General features: G+C 44.6%; 1 protein-coding gene across 2 annotated transcripts in view; it reads right to left on the bottom strand.

Annotated features, from left to right (window-relative positions):
- Nucleotides 1-26297, bottom strand: part of CCDC14 (coiled-coil domain containing 14) — a 221436-nt gene extending 195139 nt beyond the window's left edge. The window contains exons 1-5 of one of the 2 annotated variants that reach the window (XM_086957082.1): nt 26147-26297; nt 21064-21119; nt 20751-20814; nt 10359-10425; nt 10121-10261 (exon numbers count right to left, since the gene is read on the bottom strand). In XM_086957082.1, the coding sequence (XP_086813208.1) occupies nt 10121-10261; nt 10359-10425; nt 20751-20814; nt 21064-21119; nt 26147-26176 (358 nt within the window). In that variant the 5' untranslated portion in view covers nt 26177-26297. The remainder of the gene's footprint in view (nt 1-10120; nt 10262-10358; nt 10426-20750; nt 20815-21063; nt 21120-26146) is intronic. The other variant, XM_086957083.1, reaches the window with a different exon arrangement.
- Nucleotides 26298-26655: the final 358 nt, after the last annotated feature.

Below are 26655 nucleotides of genomic sequence, written 5' to 3' on the forward strand. Positions count from 1 at the left end.
GACCTCCTTGCTCCCACGCACGTTGGAGGTGAACTATACGGCTCTGGTGGCGCAGACGCGAAGAGCGCTAGACGGTTGGGCTAAACAAGTCATCATGGTTTGGGCGCATTACGGCGGTCAAGATGATGATTCTGCCATGCATCCTGTATCTATTCCAGACCCTCCTGTTAACTCCGCCGCCTAACGCTGTGCTGTCACTGCAGCTAGCTTTGAATAACTTTATTTGGGGTAATAAGAAGGCGCGCCTTTCGGTGGCGCAGCTATCGCGCTCCAGGGACGATGGAGGGGTGAGGCTACCATTCATTCACAGAGATGGAACCGCCCTCTTTCGGAGAAGTTCTGGACCTTCATGGACCAGGCGAAGGCGGGCGCGAATGTTTGGCGTGAAATCTGGCTTCCCCGCCGCCTGCGCTCTTGGTGGCTTTATTCTTCGCCGGTCACGGAAGGTTTGGGACAAGGTTGCACTCGCAAAAGGCCTCACTACCTTCCCCTCCCCAATGACTCCTTTAGTGGACAACCCAGATTTCTCCCCAGGTGTCAAGTTCGCTGTTGCCCAGAGATGGAGAGAAGCGGGTTGCAAGCGCTTGGGCCACCTTTTTGACCTCCAAGGCATCATACAGTTTAGTCGAGTGCGCCTCGATCTTGACCTCCCCCACTCGGATGAATTTTATTATTCACAACCAACGACACTGGGCCACTTCTCGGGCCTGCCTCCCACTTGCTTCTCGTAAACGTACTCTTTTTGAGCAATGGATAGCGAAGAAAACGGTGAGAAGCACCTCATAGCGGAACTCTATGTACACCTTACTCAAAGCCAGAAAGGGACTCGCACTCGCGGACAACTCAGTGGGAGGCGGAGCTGGGTAGGGCCCTCATGGATAAGGAATGGAAAAACATCCATTACAGAGCACATCACACAGCATATAGCATGGCAGGGACTGAATCCCCGTTTAAGGTTGCGTCGTATTGGTGTCTCAGCCCTGCTAGGTTCCACCAATGGAACTAAAGCCACACCGAGGAATGTTGGTGCGGTTGCGGTATGTCAGGCACCCTAGCGCATCTTTTGGGGCATTGCCAGAGGCTGGAGCAATTCTGGGAGCAGGTATTGATGAAGCTTTTGACAGAGATACCCCGCTTCCCGGCCTACACACTACGAGGGTTATCAAACCCCCTCACCTTCCCTTTGGAGTCGCTACGCAGCAGACAGATGGCATTGGCTCTCCTTCCAGTGCGACAGGCGATCCTAATACACTGGGGTACTACTGCGGTCCCAGATCACTCCATGGCTCCATAGGCTCTATATGACCCTGGCAATGGAGAAGCTCTCACTAATCCAAAATCAGAAAGGCGAGAAATATACTGAACGTTGGGCTCCTTTTATTGCAATGTTATCGAAGGATCTCCGTGAGGTCACTTGCCCCAAACTCCTGCTAGTACTGCACTTGATACCTCCTACAACAGACTGACATGAGCCCCAGATAGACAAGCAGATGGAAGTGGGTGGGTCTGGGGTGTAGGGTCGCTATGCAGCTCTTGATATTTTGATACGGATTCCCCCTTTTACTTCATGTTCTTCTTTATTTGGGGGGGGGTGGGTGGACTGGGAAAAGTTGTTCTATTGTTGTTCCTTCCTCTAGGTGGACTCTCGTTTTGGGCCGATAAAGCTCTCTGAATATACAGGCCGCTTTGATTTACTAGTCTTGATTCTACTTGATGCCAGCTTCCAGGATGTAGGCCTTATCAGAGTAACTTATGTACACCCTTAACGCATTGTATGTAGCCGCCGGCCCCTGTGGTTGTAGGCATACAGCTGAGTGCAACAAACAAGTCACCTACCAAATTACCTAATAAACAGATTAGTTCCATAAAAATAAATTACTTCCCACCCTTTACACCACAACACACACCTAAAATTAATTACGTACTTACCATAATTAATTACCAATTAATTTAAATTATGGTAATTGTGTAATTAATTTTAGGTGTGTGTTGTGGTGCTTATAGGGTGGGAAGTAATGTATTTATTTTTAATTTATGAATTAATAATTGCTCAATTAATTTTCATTAATGAATTAGTAATTAATTATGGTACTTGTGTAATGAATTGTAGGTGTGTTGTGTTTAGAGGAGTAAAGGATGGGAAGTAATTTGTATTTAACCAATTAATATATAGTGGTCCGTTAATATTAATTATCTGATATTTATTTTGGGTAACTGTTTATTTTTGTGTTATTTTTACTGTTAAACGGGTAAATGGTGGGTATTAAATAGATTTTAATTAATTCATTATTAGTTGTTAATAATAATAGTTTTTAATTTAAAAATGTTAATTGTGTTTCACTATTTTATAGTTTAATTTAGACGTGTGTTGTGGATATTATAGTGTTAAAGTGTGTATCATCCGTGAAAGATAATGTGAAGCCCTTCAACAGCATGTCAATAAATTAATGGTGATTTCTCAGGAGCTTGATTCCAGAGCCGAAGGCGCAGAAGTCAGCGCAAGGAGCAACAACCTCAGTTTTGTTGGTTTTCCAGAGGGCTGCGAGGGCAACTCCATGAATTGCTTGCTTACCTGAGGGTTCAAAGACCTTCTGCCTGTGTATATGATCTCAGCATGCTTTGTGGTCGAGAAAGCCACCCCCTGGAGAGAATCCACGGCCGGTCATCCCCAAAGCTGCTAAATTATGCAGACAGACGCGCGGTGTTACAGTTTGCTCGGTTGAGTAAAGATATAATTGTTTTTGACTCCAGGCCCATTGTGATTTTTCCGGATAACAGCCGTCTTGTGGAACAACAAAGATAGTCCTTAACAACAGCAAAACGGAGACTGCGAGAACTCAACATTTCATACATGTTGCTTTATCCTGCCAGGCTCAGAGTAATATACAATTCTAAGACCTACTTTTTTGATCCACCTGAAGCAGTTTTCGCTTGGTCTGACGAAAAGGGCCCACTTGAAACCACACTCCCCGCCACCAATGAAGTCACTCATCTAGGGGCTCGGAGCGGAACAGATCACGCAGGACTAAATCAAAACAGCTGCATCACTTCAGCTCTGACCGGCACTCCTCCAGCCCTGGGCGAGCATCTTGGTTGACCCACAGTCTACGATACTCCCGCTAGCACATATTTGTATGTCCATCGTTTGGATTTACTCCGCCTACTCTGCTCAGTGGAGGTGGATGTTATGCGCTGTGGCTGACCTACACGGACATTTGTACCCCACGGTTAATGTTCTATGGGGAGGTTGGGATCCCCTGGAGGGGGTGCCTTGGGATCTTCGGTTGGGGGTCCTCAGGTGCTCCACACGGCGACAGATGCTTCTAGTTCTTGGCAGTATCGGGGAGGGGGTACGGAGGGAGGGTTCTTGGGATTCAGAGTTATGTTATTTCTTGTTGTTTATACGCGCAGACACGCATCCCATTCTTCATTAGGCAGACCATTACTCTCTGACCCAGACTAGATATATGGCCACTCAGGCAGCGGTTCTCCATGTAGGTGTCCTGACGGGGGTGAAGTGAAATGTCCGAGGGCTTCTCAACAAAGTCAAACAGGGGGCTGTCCTTAGGCAAGCTTAACAATACGGGGCTGACATTCTTCTCCTACAGGAGACTCCTCTCTTGGGCAATAAGGCTCCCTGCCTAGCTAGGTTCGGGCACCAACAGGTATATCATGGGGTTTCACTAGGCGTTCCCATGGAACAGCTATTCTTATCCATCGTCGTGTTCCCTTCATTCATACTGGGTAGATCCTGGGGGCAGATTTGTTTTCTTGTCGGGAATGCTCTGTGGTGAATCACTCAATCTAGGCAGTGTTTGCGCACCCCCACCTCTTGGGACCACGTTTGTGGAAGGTAATACTCATCTATGGAGCGAACTTCCAGAGGGTTTGTCACTCTCGGGTGGCGACTGGAATGATACTATGACACCACTGGATAGGGGACGGGGAGCGGGGGTAGACTCTCCAGTCGTTGCCTCAAAACTATCGTCGCTTGCCGGGGCACTTGGATGGGCTGATATATGGCGGTAGGCTACACATACCTGTCCACGGTTCCATGCCTAGCCTAGATTACTTGTTCACACCAGAGAATTATGTACACAGGTTTGCCCAGGGCTCCAATCTCCCAAGAGGGTTGTCCGATCATTCCCCGGTCACGGTGACACTCCTCTTACACCTTCAAAAGCCTCCCTTTAGATGGCGGATGTCACCATGGCAGTAGCACAATCCGGATTACCAGGAGTGTTTACACACAGCGATCCAAGAACATTTAACCTTAAATACTGACTCAACACCATCTAAAGAAACCCTCTGGAAGGCCCTGAAACCCACTATCAGAGGGGTGGACATTAGTTATAGGACAAACGCAAATGCTCCACTCAGTGGATGGCGTTGGAGACCCAGTGCACATCCTTGGAGACAATACATGCACGATCCTAATACGACCCTTCAGAGAAACTTGTCCCTCGCGCAACAACAGCTGCAACATCACCTTACAGAGGAGGTGAAAAATCTGGTTGGCGTCTCAATATCAAATATATCAGTGGGGGGGGGGGACAAATCCAGTAAAATGTTACACAGACTATGTCAAGCCGGACAAGCCCCAGCCCCAGCCACAGCTCCAACTATCAGGGGTAGTGACGGTGCCTTACATACATCCCCCACAGAAGTGGTGGCGGAATTCGCAAATCATTTCTCCACACTATACACCCGGAGAGAACAGCTCTAAGAGGATCTCATAGCGGAGTTCCTTCGGGATATTCCCCCTCAGAGGTGGACAGACCAGATGAGAGATCAATTAGACATCCCTATTACAATAGACGACTGAACCTCTGCGCTGACCGCAATGCAACCAGGTAGAGCTCCGGGTCCCAATGGAATTCCTTCCCCCATATGGCCATGTTGGGCCCACACCTATTGGAAACAATAGATGAGGCCCTCGAGAAGCAGCTATTGCCTCAAGACTGGCGCCAGGCTGAAATTGTCCTCTTTTTAAAGCCCGGCCGCCCACTGGATGACCCATCCTCATGCCATCCTATCTCCCTAATTAATTTTTAATCCAAAGCTACTGGTGAAAGTTTTTGCGGATCGCTTGCAGACCTGCATCCGAGATTTGGTCCATTTAGACCAATCCGGCTTTATGCCACATTGAGCCACCCGCCATAACATTCGTCAGGTCCATAACGCCATTGCATTGGCCCTGGAGGTGGGTCGCCCAGCGGCCTTACTCCTGGCTGATATAGACAAGTCTTTCGACTCCTTTAGCTGGGAGTACTTATTCCAACTCTTGGAGGCGATCCATTTTGGTCCATGCTTTCTTGCATACGTGCGCCTACATTATACAGAACCTATAGCCTCAGTGCATATTGCTGGTCAACGCTCTACCTTCTTTCCCATCAAACGTGGCACACGGCAGGGCTGCCCCCTGTCCTCGCTTCTTTTTGCTTTGGTGGTAGACCCCTGGTGGCATGGGTTTGTGGGATCCAGTGCTCAGAGGCTTAGACTGGTCACGATCACAACCAGACCATATACATTATATGTAGACTTCTTGTTTTTTATGACTAATCCATTGATCTCGGGCCTGCGTACTCTCCAGATACTCCAAGTCTTTGGCCAGACTACCGGGCTTCACACCAACCCTGCTAAATCTGTACTGTTCCCAGTATGTGGTCAGCAGGGCAGAAGCACGCGGACATCTCTAATAAAACATTCCACAGAAGGTTCCCAATATCTGGGAGTATTTGTGTCTCCTTGTACAAAGATCTCATGGGCACACATCATAAATCCACTCTTTGTCAGCCTCCGTGATGAGACTACTATATGGGGTTCCCTACCTCTCTCGCTATATGGACGTTCGGCCATTTTTTAAATGGTCTCTCTCCCCAGAGTGCTATTCAACTTCAAAATTTCCCATATCATAAACCGCAAGCGTGGTTCGCGCAAATCAATGCTATACATAATAAATTCTTATGGGGGAGGGGCAATTAGAGAGGCACTACAGCCTTGTGTGCAATCCACCTATTCCGCTGCGGACGTATACTCCTATTATGTGGCTGCTCACCTTTTAGTTATTAATGACTGGTGGTATAATTCACCTACAGACCCGGCATTCGCTCTAGAACACACATGGAGAAAACGCCCCTCCTACGGTTACTGTATAGTGCCCAGAATCTTGACTTTTTAACCACACGCAAGCCGAACAGCGATCCAACTATGGAGGTATACCGTCCGGCGAATAGGGTGGCCATGCGGTTGACGCAGACAACGCTCCTCCGGCATGGTAATTATTTATGCCAGGTGGTCACATTGAAGGGGTTCCGCCAGTGGGACCAGATTGACATTTCCACACCAGGTGACATTACGCGGGGCACCACCCTAAAATCCTTTCAGCAATTACAGAAGGAGTTCCATCTCCACAAAAACCCAGTTTTACAGGTACCTCCAATTACGCCATGCTCTAACCCCATCGCTTATAAACCTAGACGACCTCCCTGAATTCCATCCATTAGAAGGCTTCCTCCTTATGGACGATCTAGGCGCACACAAAATACGACAGATATACCAAACACTGACAAAACACTCCATCACAACTCTATGTAAAACGAGGAAAGCATGGCAGGATGACATCCCAGACCTGACGGACGATGACTGAGCGGAGGCAACAACAAGTCCCAGGGCGCTGCAGTAGCCTCCAGATAGTCTTATTCAGTCCAAGCATGTCCATCGCGTGTATCACGTCTTCGTCTCTGGACGATGGGAGTCGTTGCATCCCCTCAGTGCTTACGCTGCAACAGGGAGGCTGGGACATTTTTCCATACGGTATGAAGTTGCACGGCATTACAGCCCTTCTGGCGTGAAGTATCAACCTGCCTTAAAGAGGTGCTGTCCTGAGATCTTCCACATGATGTTAGACTGTTATGCTTCATAGCACAGAGGACATAGGCGGGAACCGATATAAACAACACTTATCTTCCTTGCCCTCACATTCGCCAAACGTGATATCGCTCAGTTATGGAAGGGAACCTCTCCACCAACAAAAGGAAAGTGGCGAAAAGAGCTAGACAAATGCATGGGTGCGGAGATAGCAGGATTTCAAGTGAGAGGTTGTCCCCCAAAACACGGAAAAGTATGGTCTTGATGGGCTACATACCGGGGCATTCACCTTCCTCCTCTTCCTTCGCAAATCCCGTAAAAAACAGCACCATGGGATGTTGTGGGCCATAATGTATGACATATTTTTTTTTAATCTCTTTGGGTATTCAAGTGTTTCAAAATTTGCTTGCTAACGCGGGTGGGGTGGTAAAGTCTGCTTAAAGTTTTGTTTTTCACTTTTGCTATATATACACGAACTGTACCCATCGATATTCCCAGGTCTGGTAACTTTTCATTATTTTGTATCCAATTGGATTATGTTGGGCCATCACCCAAGTGGTACTATAAAAACTCAATAGAATATGTTTAAAAAATTTGTTTAAAAACAACAGATTGTCAACAAAGGAGGGCATCCCTAGATGGATACAAAAACGGTCAGCAAACTGTTGCAGACTTTGTGGTTTCTTTAAAGAATCTCTATCGCACATAGTGTGTGCCTGCCCTCGCCTACTCGAAGCACGGCAAACTTTCCGGAAACCCTTGTTTATAGAACATGGAGGGAGAACATGCGGCCAATCCATAATCCTTTGTCTACTTGGAATATCAACCCTTCTGATTGGCCAATTTACTAAGTTCATTGTTATAGCTGATAACATGCTGAATTTAGATGTGTAATATATATATATATATATATATATATATATATATATAGAGAGAGAGAGAGATAGATTGATGTGGGGTGCAGTGTAATCTATACTACTATTATATAGAGAGAACTGTGTCCTCTGAGCCAGGTAAACTCAAAATGAACACCACCAATCGCAACACCCAATACAGCATTGGAAAGGGGGATGTCCAGGAGATGGACATAGGCTATATAAAAATAAAACGTAATTAAAAAAATTTACCATAAAAAAAAGTGGTCCCTTGAAAGTAGCACCGGCCGCGAGGTGCGTCATGACATCAGGAGCGAGGGGAGGAGCGGCGTACGCTGACGTCCGAGCATTGATTGCAAAGAGCGGAGACTGGAGGACTGGTGAGACGTGATTGGAGCAACCAACGCTGACGTCCGAGCATTGATTGCAAAGAGCGGAGACTGGAGGACTGGTGAGACGTGATTGGAGCAACCGAGAGGCAAAGAAAGGGGGACCCGATAAACGAGAGATGTGTGGCGAGTAGCAGAGAGGGTCAGGAAAGGGGTCACTCACTTGTGTGATAGTCACAAGGCAACAGCGCTAGGAAGGGGGCGGAGTAACGTGATGCTAAGGCAGCCAGGGAGCAGGAATTGAGGTACAAAGACCGAGCGCACAGGAAGGGGGCTGTGACAAGGTGTATTAGATGCAACGTGGGAAGGGAACAGGTGACAAGGTGTAGTAGATGCCGCGTGGGAAGGGGTGCTGTGACAAGGTGTAGTAGATGTCGCGTGGGAAGGGAACAGATATGATATATACAGCCAGCTGGAGCGCAAGGGATATGGCAGAAGGCTTGAGAGGGCTGGTATGCGTACAGAAAACCAAATAGCGGCTTTTGCAGTACGATCATACTTCAGCACAGTCAGAAAGTCAGTGAGCAAACTAACAAGAGTGGATATGATGCAGATGTGTCTACAGAAGTCGAAAGAATGCTGCCCTAGCATCTAAAAAGGTGCCCAGGAGGTGGAAAAGTGGGCGCTTATGCAAACCCAAAACATGGTCTGAAAGAAAAGGTTTAAATATACCCAGAGACTAACCAATCCCTTTTTTTACGTGCAGGCAGGGGCTCTGAAGCCTAATTGATCCCGGACAACGTCGGGACGGGCTGCTAGTAATATATATTTTGGTTCAATGCCTGTCAGTTTTCCAATTATTCTGAGATCAGGCTCTATAAATTATGTGTAGGCATGGGCTCACTTTATTGCTCAACTGCACAATGGTACATAATGTGTAAAATCTAGTTAAACTGTCTTTCGGTGCTATCCAATAATATGTTATTCTCATTATGATCAATGGACTACTGTGATAATGTGTGTATATGAGATAATAATGACCAGTACTGTAGGTAACATCTGAAGCATCTTGGTATTCTGTTGCATAATATAATTAAAGTACAATTGAGGTCATCTAACTGTTGTAAACTGTGCAGTAATATACATTATGGTTCCATACTGGTCAGTTCCCGACTTTTTGGGGGATTCGGCTTTACATACTCTGTGTAAGCACAGAGGCCCTTTATTGTTCATTTGCACAATAGTACATTATCTTTACAGTTTTATTGAATCATTTTACGGCGCAATATTTATTATGGCTCTACGCTGATCAGTTTTTTTGTTACTTGTGAGATTAGGCATTTCTGACCATGTGTACACACTTAGGCACTTTATTGACCATTTGCACGTTGGTACATAATGTTTACAATTTGATTAAATTGTTTTATGACGCTATTTAGCCATTATACATTACTTTTATTATGATCAATGAACTGCTGTGATAAAGATGTGTATATGGGTTATTAATGTTCCAGTATGGTATGTTACAATTTAAGTATTTTTGTGTACAGTTGCATAATAATAAGCGATTTATGGCATTGTTAATGGTTCTAGCTACAGACATATTTTATTCTTAAAATAATTAATGAATTTTGTTCTACACATGGCACTAATGTTTTAGTTGTAATTATTTCTATCAAACAATAAAAAAATGACTTACTTATATTAGCTGATGGAAGATACATGGACTCCCAGTTACAATTGCAAAGATTACTCCCAACTCCTAAGTGTGTGTGTGCATGTTATTTTCCATCAACCCCACCAAGTGGTGAAAATAATGAAGTGAGACCGCACTGGAGATGAGAGAGCTCTTGCTACTCATGTGTCGCTTTCATACTTGTCGTATCACATCTTCCCATGAAAGTGTGTGAGCTTTGAGACCTGCTGTTGGGTACATGTATTCCCGGATAACTGATTGTTTGAATTCTCACCATCTTCATTACGTATGTGGCAATTTATTGATATATGAGGGCTCTGTAGCAAATACCGAAAGTCACAAGAACTTACTAATTTCTTTCTGAACACGTGAAGCATGAACGTGTTTCTTTGGAATTTTCTTCTTTGAGATATTCCCTTTTCCCGTCAATGATTTTGGAACTGTTTTAGTAAACACTGTTTTTCCTTGATTAGAACGTATGATTTCAGAATCTGGAGAAAAAAACAATAATAATTACCAAGAAGTGTCAAAACAGAAAAGGTCTTCCGCAGATCAAACACAGCTCAAGACATACTTTCTTAACATCACCTTCACTGTGTAAAATGTCCTTTAATAATGCTGCACAGCGATCAAGCCCTTTGTGAATGACGACAACCTGCAGGAAGAGAGAAGCAAATTTTATGAAGCAATGGTGTAACTTGACCATTTCAATCATGCCAATTAGGTGATGCTTTAGTATATGGTGGACAGATACCAAAATATTCTAAGCACAGAAACCTGTTGGGTGCTATATTAGAAACTGAAAGAATAGGAAACAAGCTTTGAAAAGAAGGAATAAATAGGTTCTGTGCCTACAGAGTTTGGAGAAAGCAATTTAGTAAGCCTGGCAAACTCTGAATGGAATGAAGTATTTTTTGGGTAGGACAAATATGCTGTAATGTTTTCTAGAAGGATATTTCCTAAAAGACAGCAACTTAGTCTGCTGAAAAAGTTCATTTGAAGAGGTAAACAAGAGTGTTCCCAACAACCACAACTTCTGGCAAGATCACAACCCTATATCATTTAGAAGCGAGGTTCAGAAAAGTACATGTATAGTGGAATTAAAACAGCATTGTGAAAAACAAATAAAATACAAGAGCAATACTGGCAGTGCTGCGATACCAACCAGCAGCGGTGCGTCCATTGGGGCGTAGGGGTGTAGCCCCACCAGCCACCATGGACCTGCATCGAAGCCGCCGGCCAATCTTCTCAATAAAATACATTTTGCATTGCAACAGATCAGCCACCGGCGAATTGCACAGTCAGGGGGGTGGCCAGCTGCAGCTTGAGTGACAGTCAACATTCAAGGCTGCAGCAGACCGTCCCGCTGGGGAACTTACAGTGCGCATGCTTGGGAAAGTTGGCAACTTTCTCAAGCATGCGCACTGTAAGTTCCACAGCGGGACCCAGGGGTGCTTGTTTGCTGCCACAGCCCGGGTTTCCAAAGGGCGACGGGGCGAGCAGCAGATGTGCCTCCCTAGCCAATCCTGGCGCTGCTCCAGAGCCAGGATTGGCTGAGGACGGAGGGCGGGGTTTCCGCTCCAGTGAAGGCGCCAAGGTCCCAGAACTTAGAAGATGCAGACGGCGCTGATCGGCGGTCAGGTAAGTTTTCCCTTCTTTATAAAATTATAAGGGGGGGTGGGGGTGGGGGGGGTGGACATAGTGCGCGAGGCTCCAACCGCAGTGAGGGCGGGAATCCTGGCCCAGCGAACGTTCTGGAAGTCCTGCTGCCCCCCTCACGGCTGGCGGGGGATAGGGGGTGTAAACAGAGCAGTGCCAATCTGTAGGTACTAAAAATCTTACAAACTCGTGCGGCAGAGCTGGCCTTCGGGTTACACCAGTCTTAAGGGTCCCAGGAGCAGAGCGGTCTGCGAGGTACCCCGTGTCGTCTGAAAAGGTTTGACAGCACAACCAGGCCCCAAGTTATCAAGATCTCTGAATATGCAGGCGCAGAGCAGTAGAATCGTAAATCACAGGTCACATCGGGTGACACGGAGCTCGCCCTCGGACACCAAAGCTACCCCTCAGGTTACACCGATCCCAATGGCTCAAACAGCAGACCTATCCCTCACAGGCCTCGCTGGCTCCATGCCACCCAATAATCACTGTTTTTTTTCCATCACAAAGGGAGCATAAAATACTTGCATTCAAAATGAGCCTCCCTCCCCTATCAAAGGCTTTCTGCCCCTCCCCCATGCAGGATACAGCTCAGTAGCTGCAGATTAAGAGAGAGACAGCACGAGCTGCAGGGCAGAGATATTAATGCGAAATAAAGTGGGGTATGGAGGGGGAATTGCATTGAAAGCGCGGGGGTTGGTGTGAGGAGGAATGATGAGCGGGAAGAGGAACCAGGAGGTGGGAATGGCCTAAGAGAGGAGAAGGAGAGAGGGGTGCAGTGGAGAATGAGGAGGGTGTGGTAGTGTGGAGGGCAGTAGGGGATGAGTGAGGAGGGTGCACAAGAGCTAGTCATAGTGCTGCTGGCAGGGAGAAAGGAGAGATGGCGGTGTAGAAGAAGGGACATAAATGGCGAGGGAGTATTTGGAGGTAGAAGGGAGACTGGGGCAGCAATAGAGAAGAGAGGGGGGTAGTAGGGTTGGGAAGGGTGAAGACAGTGAGCAGGGAGGTTGCCAGCCGCTCCCCGGTCACAGGGCACCGCGTCTCCAGTCCTGGTCCTGCCTTTCAAAGCCATTCCTATTTATTGAACCAATGACGAGCAATGCCACTGCTCACCGAATCCACGTGCCTGCTAAATTAAAGCCCATGACTGTAAACCGAGGGCCCTCGGTAACACGGAGCAAAGCAAATAAACCTAGGTGGGGAGGTCTGGGACTGAGGGTCACAAACTGACAAGTCCAATGAGGGACGAGATGAAGACCACAGAGCAACGGCAAGGGGAACATTAAAGAGGACACCCAAAACCGAAAAGCAAAAAATGGAGTGGATAAGGCAAAATAATAACCGAGAGGCGCCTAGACCTGCCTAAAGCAAATTCAACAAGAAACGAAAAAGCCAATCGTTCAGGCTTTTCTGTAGTGAAAGGGTTGAAACAGAACTCATTGAATATACGCAGCAGTGAAGTCTTCATTCACACACACAACAGGCACAGCACATACAATACTAGAGTAGTGGCACAATCTGCTTATCAGTGACACTCCACCATAAACGGACTTCAACAGCAAGAGTTTAAATCTGCTGTTATTTTTCCATCCAATCAGATACCACAATAACATTATTTTAGAAAAAATGATATTTTGACTATTGTATTATTGTGTAGAGCACAAAAATGCACACGTGAGCAGGTCTAGAAAATTACAGCTAGGATGCAGGATTTCTGTTGGTGGGACATGGCAGACCCACTAATCTTTCAAGCACTGCACCTTACTCTGCAGTTTGTGTTCGGGTTAGTTTTGTGTGTTGTAACGTTTCTGTGTGCTGCTTTCTACCCATCTTGCTGCACTTGGTTGTACGTAAAGTTAAATATCATGCAAGCCTGTCATTGGTGGAAGAAATTAGTCAACAATTGTCTTCGATTTAATAACCACGTTCGAACTGCCCACTTGGAATGCGTTTAAAAGTTGCTGCAGAAATCTTTTTACTTAGAAATGGCACGCAGAAAATTGTACCCGCATTATAATGCGATATACATCTTTCTAATGTATAATCAGGACACGCAATAGTTATTAATAATGTAATAATGTAGGGAAAAATGTACTTAAATGCTTAGAATATAGTACATATGCGCAAAAATGTTTTATATGAAGCTATTAGTCTTAAGAATGTGTAACTTCAGCGTCGAATCACCGGTAGGAGGTACGGATATCGTTCTGTAGCTGAAGCTGAGCCCTTGTTTGTTAAGTCACAGGTGAGGTCCAACAGAGTAAAGTTGGTAGCCCAGTCATTTTCTATTCAAGCTGTGCAGTCTAACAGCCTCGTGGTGTTCACTCAGGAGAGTTTGTTGTTTTGCAAACTCGACCCAAAGTTTTTGGTGGGTATTACCTGTGCACCCACCCTGGCTACATTACACTAGCTCAGAGGTTTGTAAGCACCACAAGGCGAAGCGATTTGCCCCGAATCACAGGATCTATTAGAGCCGGCGCTGAGACTCGAACAGCACTTAGTGCTTTTTTGACTTTTTTCACGGACCTCCAGTTAGCCATGTGTGCTACATGTATACATATTTTCACTGTATGGAGCTATAGTCTGTACATAAATATGTATACATGTAGCACACGACACAATGTGAAACGGAGACTCAAGAAAAAGCACTAAGTGTTGTTCGAGTATAAGCCTCGCTCTCTGTTAATTAAGATAATTTAAAGGCTTACTGACAAAATGTGTTTGAGCTGGCAGCATCTTTATTTCACATTTTTCATAACAATTTGGAAGGAATGTAGACGTCACTGGAATTCAATAGTAATCTCTCGAAGCTCGAACAATGTTTCTTCAGTGCCTGGACTGTGTGTATGTGACAGGACTGCACCATCTTCTGCGCATGATAAAAGAGCTCCGCATATGGCGTGCGAACAGCATAAATATTGAAGGCTTCCGTCTGGGAAAGCTAGGAGATTTCATTGTATGAAAGCTTGTGAAGGTGTTTGGCATTTGTCCAAACCGGTGAACCCTTGATTGTCACAACCCAATACTCTGTAAATTGCTGGTTTTATTGTTGGGAAGTCAAATTGTGAGCTGGATGTGTTCCTCCCTGGTGATTGCAGCCTGCTGGAGTGTGTAGAGTGAAAATAAAGGGAAAGGCGAAAGCTGCTCTGAAGTGACATTCACATTTGGAGTAATTTAGTTGCTTTTTGTGAGCTTTTAAGCCTTTTAATTGCTAATTGGTGATCTGACAGTCAAAGTGTTTATTTACAGCTGCCAAGACTTCAGATTGCTTACTTGTGACAGTTCCAGAGTTTCGGTGTACTTATGTCCATTTGTACAAGTGGCTCACTCCAGAAACTGTTGAATGTTTTTAATGCAGTAAGGTATGGGGCAGTTCTGATGTACCAAGTCAGACCCAGACCAGTCCCCACAGTTGCTCCGGATTAAGGGACATTGTCATGTCATCTCAGGTGCGATGTAAAGACTCCCAGTGAGCTGAGGACTCTTTTGGCTCAAGAACCAACTAGCTGGAGACCCTTGTGGTTGTTTAAAGATTTAAGATCCGCCTGTAACTCAGTCTTGAGCTGGGTGGGTGACCTCGATTACAAAGTGGCTGTGCCAGATGTCCCATTATGACCCCTTTTGCCTGTCTCCCCTTCAGGCGCACAGGGCATAAAACTGGGGGGTGCTCAACCCTAGCAAAAAACTGAGAGGTGACCCTAAGAGCACAGCTGCCATCCTATCAGGGGTGGGATGCTTTGGTGTGCTGGTCTAGTTTTCTGGGTGCATTGGTTCAAGTTTTTTCCCATGTAATTGATTGGGTGTCTTGGTAAGTTGCTTTTTGTGAATGTCTGACTTATGACTGTGCATTCCTTTCAGTGTGCACTTGCTTCAGTTTACTTTTTGAGTCACTGTCTAGTTTGCTGGAAGTATTGCTTTCATTTTTCTTTCATTAAACTGTTTGACTTGCTTGGTGCTTTTATGTTGGTGCCTGCATGCTGAGGTGTTCTCTTCTTCAGTTTAAATGTATGTGACTGTGACTGGCCTGTTGACTAGCACCCTGCTTTCAAAGTGAAGGTTCACAGGTTCACACTTGCTTTAGTTTACTTTTGTATGGTTGACAGCATGCACTGTTTTGCTGGATGCATTGCTTTAAGTTACTACTTGATGCATTGCTTTCAGTTTGCTTTCAGGTAATTGCCTCTCATTTTCCCAATGCTTTGTGAAGGCTGTTTCCCAACTGCTGTGCAACAACTTCTACTCTTAGAGCTGAGATTTTCATGAAAGTCTTATAGTCTGAATTCAGCACCTGAGCGTAATAGGACAGAATGTATGAAGCTCTGTGGTAATACTGAATAAGCTGCTACCTATGTTATGCCATCTATTAATGTAAAAACTGCACTTTCACAATTGCTTTATTAACCTTCCTGCTTTCTCAAATTTGCTTGAAAATGCACGAGTTTTCTTCTTTTTTTTCAAAATTTTCTTGGGGGGGCGGTAATCCCCCCCAAACCCTCCATTTGGGGTTCGGGCACGCTCGCTATGGTGCTGTATGCACATCACTTTGCGCCCCACCACTTTGAAATGTCACCCACCGCCCCCGATACCAACTACTGAAAATTAACAGAGTCCTATTTGACCTGTGAATCTGCCTATGCTAATTCAGTTTGTACAAAAAGGTGGGAGAAATGTATTATAGTGTATACAAATTACATTTATATGGCACCGAAAGGTAATGAAGTGCTTTTGTTGGCCATGTAGCATCATACTACCTAGACCGCGCTTTTTAGGAAAAGTAAAGGTTTATAGTCAGGTCTCTATGGAAACTGCTGTTGTGTACCTGTACATAAGAGTGAAGGGGAATGGACAGCTTTAAATATGTTTTCAACAAAAGGGAAATGGAGAAAGGCACAACAAGAATTCTCCCTGTGTGCCAGGTTTAGCGAATTTACCGCTCATGCAGGTGAGCGGAAGGTCCAGTCCTGGTGTTCGCCAGAAGTACCAATTTACAAGAGGGGTGCCAGGCTGTTCCTAAAGGAGTGCTAGTTTGGTTGGAGACAGGTTAGGGATGCTGCAGGGCAACGTGGGGTACCTACAAATGGGCATCCATTTTGTTGGATGTAGTGGCCTCACACACCCTTGCGAGTGTCATGCTTCATCATCGGCAATGCTCCTCGTTGGGTCGGCGGTGCAATACCCAACGGGCAACACCTCTAAGAGGACTCTTTGGCGGAGATCTTTTTCCAACTGCCGTATAGGTGAAGTGCGGGTGTAGGGCCAGGAGAGTGTAGACGTGAAAGTGGTTTAAAATGGGGGCAAGGGTACCAGGATCAATTTTATTCTGGAGGTCCCTTGGCTCCAATTAAAATTTGAACAAGGACTAGACTTGTAGGGAAATAATGTACCCTAATACAAAGCTAACCTGGTATGTGACTGGGTCGACATGTTTCTCGCCAAATAGTCAAATAGACTGGCGATTCATCAGGACCAGTGTCTAACTATGTTGTTTAAAAGAGAACTATCTACAGTATGGCTGTTCCACTGATTTGCATTGTCAAAATAAGGGGAAATTGTGTAACTGTGTTGCGCTCTGTGTTCCTGGGTAGGGGAAAAAAGGAGAAAGCAATTCACACAGTGTAAACTAACATGTAACAAGGTGGGTGACCGGATAGCACTCAGTGTTCCATGCCTGTGATTGTGTTACTAGCATCTGATTAAAACAATCATTAGTCATCCATGGTGAGCACAGTGCACAGCAAGCTCATGTGGAAAGACATCATTAAAAAACGGCGCAGCAGTATTCAGCTAACAATATAAGTTATTATAGGCACTCACCTATCAGGTAGTGGTATGCTACAACAACAGTACCCGACGGGTAGAACAGCGGGTGAACCTCATAGTGAACAGGCTGGTTGATACACAACTGGCATTAGTCTTATTTCAAAGTTGGACATCTTGCATATGTATAATTACTGTATCAAAATCAGGGTCACACTCGCTGCTACACTGTGTTATAATATCAGTAGACTTGTCCCTTAAGATAGCAGAGGTGTCAGGAGCAATGTAGAATTATAGCGGCTATTAGAGGCTCGGAACTGAGGAGTCTATTGTCTTTAAGGTGGACCCCAGTTCACTCCTTATGATGAGCCTCCCTGTTAATGCATGGTGCCAAAAACCGCCTACAACGGCATACAGACATTCAGTCAATTTAATTGAATTAAAAACATATCACACTCTCGCAGTATTCTAGAGTCAGCAAGATGTATCAAATGTCGACCCTGCCATGAGCCTCAGATGCCCTCTCAGTAGTACTTAGTGCCTGGTCTCACCCGAACATTTGACTCGTCATTCGTGCGGTTGATAACGGTTCCCAATCGTACTAGTATCTAGGTTTAGGCAAAAAAATGTCAGGTCATCTGGTTATTATGCGATGACAAATACCCACAGGGAAAGGGGTGCTGGTCTAAAGCGCCCGGCTGCCGGTCGTGCGCCGTGGTGCTGCTGCCTTAATACGCCTTGCTAGCAACCGCGTATGCCGGTAAAGAAATCACAATTTAGCCGACCGGCCAACTCGGGTGCTGTCGGGCGCCTGGCATAAAGGGAAGACTTATTTTCGTTATCCCGCGTCTTCTTGGTTAGACCTACCCCTCACCGCCGGTCCCGGGTAGATGGGCTCTTGCTCGCCTGTGCCTATTTTGTAACGAGTCATCCACGTGACCGGGGCCGTGTTTGCTAGTTTAAATATGCCCATACCTCCCATCCACGTGTGGCAGACTGATTCTGCTTTTTGGGTGAATATAGAGGAGTTATCTGCTGACGAAAAGCCAGAATATTAAGAAATACGTGAACCTCAGGGGGTATAGGATGTTTGTCTTTGCAGGGAGTTCCAGAGTTATGCTGCCCATATGGAGAAGAAGGTTCCAATGATGCACAACTTTTCTAGGTTGAGAGTACTAATGAGAGTGATTCATAAAGCGCAAGCTCCTGACCAGGGGCATCTTGGCGCTATAAAGACGGGTACAGCTACAAAAATGGTAGTCATTGCAGATCCTCTATTATCACCTAATCCTGCAAGAAGAGTCAAGTTTTCAAGGCCATTCTAAAGGTAAATAACGAGGGAGCGGCTTTGAGTTCCAAAGGTAGGCTATTCGGGATCAGAGCTGTGGTCCTAAAAAAAGCTCTTTCCACTCCAGGTTGTTCTTCCTGAAGAGGGGGATTACATGTTTCATAGCTAAGCCTGAACATAGCGTCCTCCCTGGGGTATATCATTTGAGCTTATCGGGCTTGTCCTGGTCCCTGCAATGATTTGTGGGCCAGGCAAAGTGCCTTGATCCTAACACGTTGTTTGTCTGGAAGCCAATGAAGTTTCCTGATGGCTCCTAAAACTGATTCAAATTTAGGGATTTTAAGAAGTAATCGAGCGGCCACATTCTGCAAAGTCTGAAGCTTATTCAGAGATCCTGATGCAAGACTAAAATATTGGCTATTACAGTAATCGAGCCTTGAAAGTGCCAGTGTGATGATTACTATCTTCAAAAGCTCTGATGGCACAATAACATACATTTGTTTTACAAGCCTCAGAGAGCAAAATGAGGCAGATGTAATGTATTCACTTGCTCTTTAAGCTTAAGTTTTTTATCCAGCAAAAAAAAAACTAGGTTTTTTACTTTGTTTGCTGGTTCTGGGAGAGGTCCTAACTCAGGAGGCCACCATTCCGGAATCCAGAATGATGGCTTGTTGCCAAAAATAATAACTCCATTTTTCGCATAATTCAGCTTAGGGCAATCGTTGTTTATCCAAATACTTACATCACTCACTCAACTTCTAAATGCAAGGTCCGAGTTGTTCTCATGTTTCACCAGTGACACCACAATTTGAGTGTCATCTGCGTATAAGGCTAAAGAAAAGCCAGGTTTTTTAAATAAGTGTAGCCAATGGCGTCACATAAAGATTGAACTATATCAGGCTCAGTGTGGAGCCTTGTGGGACTCCGCAGGGCAGAGAGAAGGGCCTGGAAAAAAATGTACCCAACGCCACTATTTGTTGCCTGTTAATCAGTATAGGTAGCAGTTTAATACACATGGCTCCCTTCTGCATGCTTTGAAGTTTCATTTGAATGATGGAGGGCCCAGTGCCATATATGGATTGCATTGTGGGGAAGGCATAGGGCCTTTAAAGAGACGCACCTTGCTATAGGTAGCCACTAAAAAGCTGGGAGGGCTGAGGGAATAGATGTGCATGCATGTAGCAGTGGTCTCCCTTGTGCATTTTGGATTCTTGGAAGTATTAGGCGTAGGTACAGTGGCGCTCCTAGGTAAGGTCCCCATGAATAGTCTAGGCATGGCGGGAATAGATCGATTGTACCCTGGACCTTCTGCAGATGCAAGAGGTGGAAAAGATGCGTTAAAGGGTTTTCATAGTGCATAAAATGGGTTTTGTAACTTGGTTCACTTGTGAGGGACAAATGATCCGCTGGGATCCATGAACACTCCCAAGTTTCATATTCCAGTAGAGTTTGCCAAAGTGAGGCAGATATGTTGGGGTCAAATGACAGTTGGCTGGTAGTTATCCTTTTGTGCAGGTAAGGATCAGTATTTTGTATGAGTTGAGTTTCAAGTGGCTCCTACGCTTCCACTGGGCGATGACTCAGAGGTATTGGTGTAGTCCCCAAGTATCTAGTTTCAATATGAGATATGTGATCTGCATTGTTGTAGTATGTGAAGCTCAAAGACATTACGAGGTCCAGTAATGGGCTGAGGTACACATTATATGGATGCTGACCAGTACATATCATAGAACTCAGATGTGATGTGTTATTTGAAGGAGCCCAGGTTCTGTTGCTCGCAAGTGGACAGAGTCTTGTTCTTTGTGGTATGTGGAGGAGGCTGGGCTACCTACTGCTGCCCAGCCTCTTCCTAGTACTGGTACTGCTGCAGGACACTGGTCTTTGAGGTGGTCTTCAATGGCATTCCAGAAGTCTTAGGAGTGAGGGGGTCTTACAGGAAGTGCACTCCAGGTTACAGAATTCTTGAAGGATCCTGTGTGGATACTTAAATGGATGTTTCACTTTAGAGATACAGTGGATCAGTGAAGGCATTCTGTTTTCTTGAGGAACTTGTAGATTCTGCTGTAACCTCACGGGGTCGGTGCCATCCCACGGACAGGAAGAGCTGATTCCGCACCCCAACACAATGATTAAACAAATGTTAAATCCTATAAAACCATTAAGCATGCATTTCTATACCATACTTTAGAAAGAGTTCATCAAATGGGTCAACTTCAGAATACCTACATCACCGACATATGAGAACTACTGGTATTGTGACAATGATTAAAAGAAATTACCTGATCCTCAGAGTCAGTGGAATAGAGCGAGTTCATGGAGGACTGAGTTTTTCGTACAGCAACTCTGAAAAATAGTTAAATCATTGAGTGATTTTGACAATAACGTTTTTTGGCACATTTAAGTCTAGAAATTAGCATTTTATCTCTGTGTGGCCATAACACAATGTGTGTGTGATGTATCACTGAGAATACCATTGATTCTCTAAGCATCACCTAATGGAACAATCACCATTGGGCTCCGTTCAACTTAGACGTAATAGTTTACTGTGATAAGAATAGTTAAAAACTTGAGAAAATCATATTATGTACTGACCTTTTTTTCACTCCTGGCACTTTAGGAGGCCCAGCTAGCCTTCCAGAAGAAAGTACCTATAAACAGCAATATTATTACTAATTTGCTTTGTTAATTAAAAAGTCTGCTACAATTCCTAATCAACAGTAATCAACTCATTGCATTTTGATAAAACCCCTTGTATATGCTCTTATTTTAAACCACAAATTCAATCTAAACTTAAGTCCTTTTATTTCTTTCTAACAAGCTAACTTTCACTCAACTTGACACAAGTGTACAAGTAAACAAAAACAGAGAGGTCAAACAAGTCTCAGAACAGCCACAGAGACGGAGCGAGATAGATAAGAATCACACACTCACTTTGGGTGGATAGGAAGGCCCTCACACACCGACCTAGTCAGTGTCATGCTTCATCACTGGGCCCCACCAAAGAGGCCGAGTGCCTCTTTGGTGTGCTGCGACGCCAGAAAGACTGCGGAGCTGGTTGTGTGAAGAGGGGCGTGTTGTGAGGGTAATTAAAATTAAAAGTGCCTAAAAGGGTATCAGTAAAAAGAAGTTTAATGAGTGATCCCTAAGACACGAATGAAGAGTATTATGTGTCTGAATTTAGCTGCCAAGGTTTTAGGATTGGTTAAATTCAGAGAGAATACTTAAGTCAGTCAACATGTTTCTGCCATATGGGTGGTTTCAATTTACCAAGGCATTCATCAGGACTAAACCCCGGCGGTATGGACTCTCTAATCGTCCACCCTGACCTGGGGGCGTGAAAGTGAAAATTATAAAAAAGGTGAAAAAAGTGCTTTAGAAAAAATGGAAGAGCGGGTCGCTCATTCCAAAAAAGCTCCAAAATCAGGAGTATCTCAGCACCTGTAAAGTGAAGTACACAAACAAACACAAACAGACATAAACACAATTAATATATGCCATTGCGTTTGGTCGTAGTGCTCCTTAGTTTGTGGCATAAGTTGTGTTCCCAAAGTAGACACTAGTTTTAACACCATCCACGTAACCCTGTAGGGATGATATCGATAACTCTGGGAAGTGAAGTGATAAGGGTGTCTTTAAAAACTCAAACGGTGGATGGAAAGGTTAAAAACACGATATATGTACTCCTTATGAAGGGATCAATGGACCAAAGGTCTGTGACCCCCTAAGATGGTAACTTAGATTTATATCTCACTTTAAAATCGAGCGCTACTTGCACCATGGGTCTCGGGAGGGGGGTTGGAGCGTGCCTGGCACATCCTGTAAAAGAAAGAGGTTAGCTTTAAATCCCCGTTGCACGGGTAGCACTTAGCTCGATTTTGTAGAATGTCAGCGATCTTGTAGCCGGGGTGCACTCACGCCATCAACGCTTGAAACCTGTATTACGCCTCAGAACCGGACCCCGACGATGGAGAGCAGGGCCGGTGACTGAGTATTAAAGCAATCGTGCTGCAAGTCGCGTTCTTCCGGGTGGGCGTGTCTAGCCAGTGTAGAAGGGGCGCGGCCAGGATCCAAGTCGAGGCTTGGAAGGGTGACCCAATAGAGAGCCTGACCGGCCTCTGTGCCGATTCTAAGGCTTATTTCATGGATCGTTTTTGACAACATTAAAGAAAAAGGAAAGTGCATAAATATTCCTTTGATTGCAGAACCAGAGAGAGCATCTGTGATAGTTTGCAGACAGTGCATGGAAGTTGTTGAATGCACAATGGTGGTAGGAATGGAATACACAAGCACTAGTGTAGTGACGGTGAGGGGTGCAGAAACAAGTCAGCCTGTTGCCTTATGGAATTAAGTTAAGGGCAGCAAGTTGGCTTATGGGTTTATACTGAGGGCAGCAGAGTGCCTGGAGAAGGATATTATTGCAGAGGGGCACAAAGAGGTACCAATCCAAGTAGCATATATCCAAGTAGCTTAGACCTTACAGAGATAGGTTAATCATGTTGTTTTGTGGGTTCAAAGATATCCTGCTCAAGATAGCACAGTGTTCCACGGGATGTCATCGTTGAGGCCGTTGGTATTAGTGCCTAAACGATACACCCAGCACTGCTCTTTTTCAAAGAGTCTGCTTGTAATATTTGTTGTGCCGTTGATTGCTTCGATTACAGTCCACCTCATATCATTGGGTGTATGGTTCCTGTCCAAAAAATGGCGGCTCAGCTTGGTTGTTACTTTTTTGCACCTGACGTTGCTCCGATGTTCGCAGATGCGCTGTTTGACCCTGCGTGTGGTCATGCCAACATAGCGAAGCTGGCAGGGGCAGGTAATCAGATAAACCACATTCATTGAGTTACAGTTTGTGTGTTCTCTCTGTGTCCAAACCTTGCCTGCTTCCAGCGATAGTGTTTTTGTTGCTTCTGTTAGATGGCAGACACTGCAGTCAGAGCAGGGGTAGTGCCCGGTAATTCTTGGCAGACCCCATGCTGCAGTTATTGTGGGCATGTCAGGTGGCTTTTCTTTTGGGCGAGTGTGGACCAGGGCATCTTTCAGACTCCGTCCTTTTTTAAAAGAGAAGAGAGGTTTCTCCCAGTTCTCTTTATAGGATGTTATAATGTTCCAATGTTTATTGATAGTTTTTTTCATCAGATTGGACAGACTGTTATATGTGGTTACACATGTAAGTGGTATTGAGTCAGGGTTATTGATCTTTTCTTCCAAGAGTGCCTCTCTTGGCTGATTTCTTGCTCTTTTGAAACCCTTGTTTAGGATAGGTGCTGGGTAGCCTCTATCTCTAAGTTTTTCTGTAAGACTGGAAGACTGTTCTTTGAAATCAGAAAGGGTGCTGCAATTTCTCCTTAGTCAGAGATATTGCCCGTAAGGGAGATTCTCTTTCAGAGGGCGTGGATGAAAACTGCTAAATTCAAGAAGATTGTTTTTAGCTGTAGGCTTATGGTGGGTTTTGGTTGTAAGCCCAGTTCCATTTACAGAGATCACCACATCGAGGAAGACAATATCTGTTTTACTTATGGTATTGGTGAATCTTAGGTTATGGTCTAGGGTATTGATCCATACCAAAAAAGTTTCAAGCTCACTGTCACTACCTGTCCAAAGGAGCAGGATGTCGTCTATATAACGCTTCCATAAAAGCGTAGACGACGAAAAAGCTGCGGTTGGTGGCAGAATGTATTTGGCCTCGAAATCCGCTACATACAACCCGGCCACACTAGGAGCAAAAGTACTGCCCATCGAAGTTCCTGAGCATTGGAGGAATAGTTTGTCTTTGAAAGAGAAGAAGTTCTCTTTTAGGGCTATGGTGGCACACTCAATGATAAAGGCCTTTGGTGTCTGGTAATCCCATTCGATGGAGTCTAGTGATTTTCCCAGGACTTCAATGGTATCGTCCTGTGGGATGCTCGTGTAGAGGCTTTCTACATCGAGGGTCACTAGAGTGACTGAGTTTTCTGTGAACGTAACCTCTGTTAGTAGTTTTAGGAGGCTCTTGGTATCTTTGAGGTAAGTGGGAGTTGATTGTACTATTGGTTTTAGGAAATAGTCACAAAACTGTGACAAGTGTAGCCAGCCATATTCCTTTTCAGAATTGCCTGGTGGTTTGGCTGCATTGCATACAAATTGTTCCTTTTATGTGCTTCCTGACTTCTCTTTCCTGTGATGTCCTACAAGATTCAAACTTTACACCCTTTCATTTTAATATCTACTGTCAGCCTCTTGACATGAAAATAACATTTATAGCACGCACTAATACCCTGGGCTGTCTAGGTGCTGAGCTTAAAAAAAGATAGCCGGCTGAACTAGACAGGTTGAGCGAGAAAAAGCTACTGTTTAAAAAGCCAAGTCTTGGGGGCTTTACTGAAAGGTAACGGTTCTATTTTATTTTTCAGTTCAAGAGGTAGGGAGTTCCAGAGTTGTGATATGCCGTCAAAGCTCCTTCCACCCTATTGAGCTTTTTTTTAAATTTATAAACAACCAGATTGTGGACCACAGCAGAGTGGAGTCATATTGATGGGATGTACCAGCAAAAAAACTTTGCCTGAAGTAAGCAGGTTCACTACTGTGAAGCGCACTGAAGAATACTGAGGACCTTATTATCGATGCACTTTTTGATGGGAAGCCAGTGGAGGTGAGTAAGGGTCGAGGCAACAGATAAACGTTTGGGAATGCCCATAAGTAGTCAGGCAGCCATAGTTTGCAGGATCCGCAATTTATTAAGGCATTTTTTCTGTATGTTGATACATCGGTCATTGCAATAATCGATTCTGCGCAAGAAGGAGGTTCGAGCGTCTTTGTACGCTGAGACTGAAAGGATGAACTGGTTGAATCTTTTAATAGAACAGATTTGTTAGCAGGCCATGATGCGCCTGACGAAGGGAAATGTATTTCCCGAAATGCATTGGGTGATGGATTAAAATTATGGCGTGTGAAACTTACCTTATACTCATGTGTCTTTCTGAATCTTGATAATAAGCGTTATTTGGATAAAATGGATTGAACACAAGTTAAGATAAAATCGACGACAAGCAAGGTGAAACAAAGGAGAAAACAGTTGAGAACTAAAAATGAAATTGATCCATTGGATTCAAATTGTGTTGAGGCTGTGCAGCCAGACAGAACTGAAATGGGTTCCTTCTTTTGGGTTTTACTACAGATATACGCCACATGGGAACATAAATACTCTAAGGGAAGGAAAGCAAAATGAAGAAAAATATTTGACATGTAAATTGGGACTGCATTACTTACGTGTATTAAAACTTTAAAGGCTTTTACATTGTTGAAAAATCGATCAGTATTTTTGCCTTTAAAGTTAAAGACAGGAATATGGGGCTTAATAGAAAAGGAAGGGGGCGTTTCAAAGTCAGTTTTTAACACCTGCTCGGTTATCTGGAAGGACCCAAAGCTATTAACGCTGTGTTGACAACGAAATATAAATAACAAAGTTCTGTCTCATGAATATCCCACTTTATCACCAAGTCTTGTCCCAATAGCATTCTCTCGTTCACAAATTATTTATCTTCTGTCTCAGATCTAACTGGCTCAAGAGACTCTCATTCTAGCTAAAAGTAATCGCTGTCTCTCGTGCTATTAAATCCACTGAACAGCTCCCTCGTACAGCTGCAATCTCACCTCTCCATCGCTCTTAAAAAAAAATTCGTCCCCAAGTTATTACCTTGTGAGCTCTCAGTCCTTGCTTTGCCATGTTCTCCACCGCTCTCACACTGACTCGTCTCTTCCTATCCTATAAATGATAATTCAAACTGCCTGGATAGTGTATGTTTCTTCAGGCACAGGACCCGGAGACCCTATAGGGTGCGCTGTTCGATTCCCGCCGATGATTGGCGGGTCCTTACTCTAGTCCAAGACATTGAAAAGGGACAAGTCAGGTTGAGCCGTTGAATGTTGAACCGTTAAAAACATATAGCGGCCATCTTAGGCGTGTTTTATATTGTTCTGAAGTAAGGTATTAATGACATTCCTCCAATAAATTTATGACAAAAAAAGATTCACCCAAAAAAGTGAATTTATATTTTGATATATTTCTTCTACAGAGTAAATGTGTCATACAATAGACGAATACAAATATAACTAATAAGAACAACAAATATGAATGCAGCTGTAATGCTCTGTTATTTTCCGTAGGACAGATGTGTTTCCAAACGTGTCAAAGTAACGTTACCT

Source organism: Lissotriton vulgaris, chromosome 2_1 (assembly GCF_964263255.1).
Source record: "Lissotriton vulgaris chromosome 2_1, aLisVul1.2, whole genome shotgun sequence".
Taxonomy (NCBI): Eukaryota; Metazoa; Chordata; class Amphibia; order Caudata; family Salamandridae; genus Lissotriton; species Lissotriton vulgaris.